The sequence below is a fragment of the Neltuma alba genome, unplaced genomic scaffold, assembly GCF_004799145.2.
Source record: "Neltuma alba isolate B1F8T4 unplaced genomic scaffold, ASM479914v2 tig00013014_pilon, whole genome shotgun sequence".
Classification (NCBI taxonomy): domain Eukaryota; kingdom Viridiplantae; phylum Streptophyta; class Magnoliopsida; order Fabales; family Fabaceae; genus Neltuma; species Neltuma alba.
In genome coordinates this window covers 162,855-169,673 of record NW_021637362.1, presented here as the reverse complement: position 1 = coordinate 169,673, position 6,819 = coordinate 162,855, and the positions used below count along the sequence as shown (strand labels likewise).

The 6,819-nt window shown below is 33.8% G+C and overlaps 1 protein-coding gene across 1 annotated transcript; it reads left to right on the top strand.

Moving 5' to 3' along the window:
• The first annotated feature begins 3,469 nt into the window (after positions 1-3,469).
• Positions 3,470-5,633, top strand: LOC114733557 (reticulon-like protein B22). Its single transcript, XM_028921029.1, has 3 exons — positions 3,470-4,085; positions 4,698-4,767; positions 5,245-5,633. Exons 1-3 carry the CDS (start codon positions 3,849-3,851, stop codon positions 5,358-5,360), a joined length of 423 nt encoding a protein of 140 aa, XP_028776862.1. The 5' UTR covers positions 3,470-3,848; the 3' UTR covers positions 5,361-5,633.
• The last annotated feature ends 1,186 nt before the right edge of the window (positions 5,634-6,819 follow it).

The following is a 6,819-nucleotide window of genomic DNA, read 5'->3' as shown; positions in this document are numbered from 1 at the left end:
TTTTAATCGGTTTAGATTTCTCTATTTGTTAGTTTTAGTATTTAAATTAATTTATTTAACTGAAAATCTGTTATTTATGGAATATATCATATTTTTACCGATTAAATTCAAGTTAAATAATTTATTTGGATTATTTGATATATTATTGAGATTTTAATCGGTTTAGTTTTATTTATTGGGTGACTGGAGGTTTTAAAATAATTATTGTAGCTAAAAATTTTATTATTTACGGAAATATATATGGTAGTTATACCATTAAAGTTTTGATTAGATTATTTATTTATAAATATTTGAAGCATTATTTAATTTTTGATAGTTTGATTTTGAGGTTTAAACTTAAATGAAGATTTTTAGAATTTAGAACATAATAATTTTATATTTGGAAATTGTTGAAAATCCTTTTTATTAAGGTAAATAATTTGGAGGTGGTAAATAAATAATTTGGCTTGTTAGAAAATTTTAAGTTATTTCTAAAATACTTAACTTTGGGTTATGAGTATTTTGGGAATTTAGAATAAAGATTAAATTAAAGTAGAAATCTAACTAACATATAAGCTTAATTAATTAATTAGCTTATATTAATATGTTGTTATTAATTGTGTAGATTAATTCTTGGTTGAGCAAGGGATTGACCTTGTGGTAATCCTTAGTATTGCTTTGGCGAGAAGTAACCACTTTCTACTTGTTATATGTGCTAATATGTTGTTTGTGAGTATTTTCCTATTTTTGAATAATATTTGTTATTTGGAATTCGAGTAGATATATGATATCTTTTGAGCTATAAAAATTGTCTTGTGGGATTTTTGGAAATTGTGATTGAGAAGTTTGGAAAAGATATATGATTTATATCTTATGGATTATACTGAGAAAAGATTATTGAGACATTTTTGTTATATTGTGCATGATTGGTTGTTATTTGGATTTTGGATTGAGCGCTATTCTATCACGTGGTAAGGCTGCCATTGGTGCACATTGGTTGGCTTTTTCCTTCGTCCCCCATAGTGAGGGATATGCCTATATGTCTGATTAATCCCCCATAGTGAGGGATAGACTTATGTAGCTTGTGTGTTAGTCTCCATAGTGAGGGTTTGGATGATTGAAATTATATATCTATGTTTTCGAGAATTAGTAACTGTCCCATTTGACACCTCACGAACACGTGTTAGTATGTATAATGAGTGGGAAAGTTGGTTATTGAGGCGTTTGTCTTACCCCGTGGTTTTTTCGGTGGTGGCCCATCAGGGAAGGCTCTGAAGGCATATTGTGCTATTACAGCTTGTATAGCCTCCCTGCTTTTGTTTTATGTGTTGACTTGTTATATATTGCCACATAGGGCCCATATACTCTAATACTGTAAACTAATACTCTTAATTATTACTATCTGATATGGGAGGTCATTGGAAGGCCAGAGATATTTAAGACTTTGCGTATTATGCTCATTTAATAGTGTTGACTTTTGACTAATGGGCTTCATGACTTGTATTAAAATGTTTTATTATTTTGTGTGTTTGAAAGTATAAGTTTGGTTTGGACTAACGGTTAAATGATATTTCTGGACTTTAAAAGTCCAAGATCCAAGTTAATAATTGATGTGGCTCGTAATATAAGTTTATTTTTTTAACCATGATAGCGATTTTAAAATTTTAAGATTTCTTCTTTTCTATCATGGTTAATCATTCAAATAAATTGTTGGATTTAATCTAAAATGGTTTTGAAAGAACGGTTGTCACAGTTTGTATGATAATATTTTTTTTTAAGTGATTCTAAAGGTTGCCAAACTCTCATGAAGCTTTGTTTTATAAATTTTGAATGAATATTAGTTTTAGGCCATAAAATTAGATATTATTTTTGTTTTAGTTTCTGAAATTTGATTTTTTTGGTTTTAGCTTCTAAAATTTTAAATACTACCGGTCCTAATTTTAATTCTTGAAGGTAGTAAATAGTTTTAATTTCTAAAATTTGATTTTATTTTATTGGCTTTGTTTGGATGGGGTTTGGGAGGGGGATGGGAGGATGTGTTTGGTTGGGGGGAGAGGACTCTCCCCTCCAAAAACCCCCAGAAATATTATGAGTATCTTGACAAATATGTCCATGCCATTTTTTGAATATTCCAGTGGTGCCCTCTTGATATTTTTTTGGTTTCGCATGATTACCTTCGCATTCCCTTCTGCAGTCGCTCAGTTATATACACACACACACAAATATAATATGCATATATGTTAATATATTAATTAATTATATATATTAATATATATTATAATTCTAAAATGACACTGTTAATATCATATATATTTTTTATTTCCTAATATGTGGAGGGTATTATTATATAGTTAAGGTATTGTCTTTTTTTCTCCCATTTACTTTTCTAATATATATTATACTTTTATTTCATAATTTTTTTATCACATATAAGTGAGGTAATTGGTTTTTTTGAAATTGATAAATTCGGAAATAATAATTTTGATATAAATATTGTAATAAAAGAATAAATTAGTCTAAACATAAAGATAAGGGCATATTTGTCAATTTATAATCCCCTCCCCTCCCCTCCCCTTGTGAACCAAATAAGAAATCTCCCATTCATTCTCCTTCCCTCCAACCAAACAAAACCCATGACTTTTCCTCCCCTTCCCTCCCCTTCCTTTAGGGTATGTTTGGCTCAATGAGAGGAAGGGGAGGGGAGGGATTTTAGTGGAGGGAAGGGGAGTGGAGGGGAGGGGAGGGGAGGGATTTTAATATTATCTTATTTGGATTTATAAAAAAAGAGGGGAGGGGAGGGAAAAATATTTTAATATGGACAATTTTGCTTTTATTTTATTTAAGGCGTGGGCATAATAGTCACAACATAACAAAATATAGACATAATGGTCACCACATGACAAAATATGGGTATAAGGGTCATAATATAACAAAATATTGCCCTTTCCCTCCAAATCCTCCCAATTTTGGAGGGGAGGTTGAAGAGGGGAGGGGAAAAATTTCCCCTCCCCTCCTAAAATCTGTGTGTTGCCAAATAAAGAGAAATGATTAAAATCTCCCTCCCTCCCTCATACCAAACACAATTAACCTCCCCTCCCCTCCATTGAAACAAACAAAGCCTTCAGGACTAACAGGACTTGCCCCAAATTTTAGGGGCCATTTATTTTAAATTGAAGATAAGGGGAAATACTGGAATTAGTTGAAAGTTGAAACTTGAAGTGGAAGTCCAAAGGAAAACTTGGCAGGCAGGCTTGCTGATTTGCACTTGTCTATGCAGGGACATGGTACGAGGGAGATCAGTTGTCGGGTCGCGAGAATCATGGAGAGCAGAAGGGGCGAAGTAGGGAAGCCGATGATGGTGTTGTTATGCGTCACCCTGGTATTTCTGGCCTCGTTTCTTTGGTCTCCGATGTCTTCATTGTTCTCCTCTGCTCCCTCGCCATTCTCGGCCTTCTCTTGCGTCGAACGAACATATCGTAATCACCCAAGTTTGTTCTTTTTCCTTCATCTTTCTCGTTGTCGCTTAATTTGTCAAATTAAACCATCCAATTAGGGTTTTTTTCCCCTTCCTTTTCTTTTCTTGTTCAATCTGCTTTTCTGTATATAACGATACTTTGGACACAATTTAGTCTTAGCTCTTAGTTGCCTTAAACATGGATGACGGCATATCCTATTTCTCAATACTAATTGCTAGCATAATCAGTTAGAACAAAATTATTCGGTCCTTTTGATTTTTGAATTTTTAAAATTTTGAATGATCGCCTTGGTTGGCGTCTTGGACATCTGATATGATTTCATAAGTGTATTTTTAGTGTTTTCTCTATCGTGCTTATGTCTTTAGTCTTCTTTTTCATCAGATTCACGCTTTGATGCAGAAGGAAGATGTGTGTTCTTCATTTGCAAATGGCCTTCATATTTTCAACTTATCTAATACACCCTGTCTCCTTCTGAAAAACTGTTTTAGGGTCCCGGTCGATCCACTTGAATGGCAAATAACTCAGGACACTGCTAATAACATTGTTGCGTGGTTCGTTAATACCATAGGTGCAGCCGAGTCTGTATTAAGAGTTGCAGCAACAGGGCATGACAAGAGACTGTTTCTAAAGGTATTGTTTAGTTTCTGCAACTTAAATCTATCTTCACTTAGTAAAAAACATCAATTCAATCTCTAGAAATTGTGGTTTTTCCTTTTTGTTTTATGTCTCATGAGTCTTTATTTAATGTTTATATAAGAGAAACACATGAGCATGACCTATTTGAATTCAAGTTTTGCTAAGGCGTGAAACTATGGGTGTTGAATGCGAAGTTATTGGAGCAAATGAAAATGAGCCACTATTGGCTCAAGTTATTCTATGGTTATGGACGTGGGACGTGCCTTTGAGAAGATTGGGAGGCAACTCACCATTGCATCTGATGGAATGTCATTAGTTTTGCAATTTGTGCATCTTTTGCTTATCTTGACTGCATTTTAATATGTTTTCCATTCATTAGCAATCTGTTAACATCCTCTGCCAACATTTAAGGTTGTTTGATCATTGAATAAGAATTCATTCACCCTGCCATTCTCTCAAAGTATTGGACTATTTGTGTGCTTAGATTCCAGAAAGCACTGGTTCATTTTGACAGTTATAATCCCATAGTAGTTGTCATACATTTGATTTTGCTTTTGATGAAGAGGCATGTAAAACAACTAATGGTTTATGTACATCTTATTTCAGGTGTTTTTTTGCCTTTATGTATTGTCTGCTTTAGGAAGATTGGCTCTGGGTGCAACAGTTGCCAATGCTGGTATGTCACCTTAATATCCACTTTTCTTGTTCCTTCTTTTGAGCTACCACGGTAATTAATTTTTTCTTTTTACCTTTTTCTCCTGAAATAGTCTAATGATTTTGAGGTCTAGATTTTCTCTGCTTTTCTAGTCCCCAGCTGTTTGGCGTCAACCTTGGCAATGCTGTTGTATAGTTGCAAATTGTTGGATGTATCTTTTTTGATGCAGAGATGAAAACTGGAGCCAATTATGAATAATTATATGTCAAAAGAGCCAATTAACTAGAGCTATAACACGTTGATATGCTGTCAATTTTGAATTCCAAATCCTTAAAATGGAGTGTTAGAAAAATGCCTGGAACCTTTTGGGGAGGAAGATTTTTGTTCTACTTCTATATTCCTGGCCCATTTTATTCTTTCTACCGATCGTAAATCTTTTCCGCACCAATTGCAGATTTGAATTTATGGTTTAGCTGAGATTTATGTCCTTTATTGCAGGATTATACTTGTTTTGTCTTTATATGTTTATGGAGTGCTCTCATTCACTTAGCCCGTGTGTGGACTGGTTCTTGGGAAAAAGAAATGACAACGGGGAAGAGCAAGACACAATGTAGCATATTAGGTTTGCACTTGACTTGTAGTGCAAGATTTTGTGTGTACATTGAAAGTTAGCTAATCACCGATCAAATAACCTATTGTGAATGATTTTTTTTTTTTGTAAATTATGAGGATCAGAGGGGATGATTATGCTGCTAAGTAAACTGTTCAAAAAGCCCGAGCGGCCCGCTTGACATCAACTGCAATTCTTTTGACATGGGAATAGAAACAGATGAGTTAATTGTAAACATTTGTTATTCTAGTTAATACTATGATTGGTTCTCTTCTCAGCCACAATGCCCACATCTATGCCCACATCTATGCCCTCCTCAGGTCGGTTTTAAGCTCAGTGCAGAACGAGGCACTTGATTGTGACACGACTTGGAGGTTACACGGCTGCTAAAATTGAATCACTGGGGATTTTAATTCAATCGTGTTCCATTAGAAAAAACCTGGATTGTTAATTACAGAGCATCATGTTTTGCTGAAATTAGGTCCAAATATAACAAATGAACATGATGGCTTTGCATTCAGGTTTCGAGAAAGGGATTTAGCTACCTTAAAATTCATTGACAAATGAAGAATAAGCAATGACAAGTTTTAAAGAAAAGAATGACAATAGATTTAAGTTGATTACTTATTATTGAGATTTTTTCGTCATTAAATTTTTTTCTTGAAATTTCTTAATAATTTTTCCTAGAATATATGGAATTAAACATACTCTAGAGTTATTTAAAATGCAAGAGTAATCATGTTATTGTACTATTTACATTAATTTTAGGTGCTTTATCTTGTTTAGAAACAGCACATGAACACTTTCTGCCAACCTCTATTTTACAGAGAGTGGATTCCTTGTAATTTAATGATAAAAGGAAAAGGTGACAACACAGAGATGGGTGTTGCTTTTGGTGCCCCAAAAGACCCTCATCTTTCTTTTTCTTTTCTTTTTTTGGGATGAAAGTGTGTATTTTATTCAAGTAAAATTGTACAGTACTACAGGGAGACAGGTCAAGCAAGCAAAAGTAACACCAGGATCGTAAAATTACTGAGAGGCCAAGCATAATAAAATTTAAGGAGCCTGCGCATAGTTTATAACCATTGAGCAGGCCCTGAATCTTAATTTTCAGCAGAAAAAGATACTCTTTTTTTTTTGGTCTTTGAAGTAGAGTTGTGTCAGTTAAATAAAAAATCAGAGCATTGTTTTTTTACTTTTTAATTTTGATTCTATATTAGTAGTGCCTTTCCTTATCGTAGTCTTTTTCTGAAATGCTCAAAAGCCTTCGGCGCCATTGTTGGATTCCCCAGCTTTCTCCAGTAAACTGTCCTAATTTGATTCGATGCAAATAATGCCTGAATGATTGATGGCACTTCTACGTGGTTGAAAGAAAATTGAAAGATATTGGGGGGGGGGGGGGGAATTGCATGGGGTCCCAAAAAAATCGCATTACTTATGATGACTCTTATAAAATTTTATAT

Coding starts and splice junctions, on each gene's coding strand:
- LOC114733557 (XM_028921029.1), top strand. CDS start 3,849: ATGCAGAAGGAAGATGTGTGTTCTTCATTTGCAAATGGCCTTCATATT. Junction 4,086..4,697: donor ACAAGAGACTGTTTCTAAAG/GTATTGTTTAGT, acceptor ATCTTATTTCAG/GTGTTTTTTTGCCTTTATGT. Junction 4,768..5,244: donor TGCAACAGTTGCCAATGCTG/GTATGTCACCTT, acceptor CCTTTATTGCAG/GATTATACTTGTTTTGTCTT.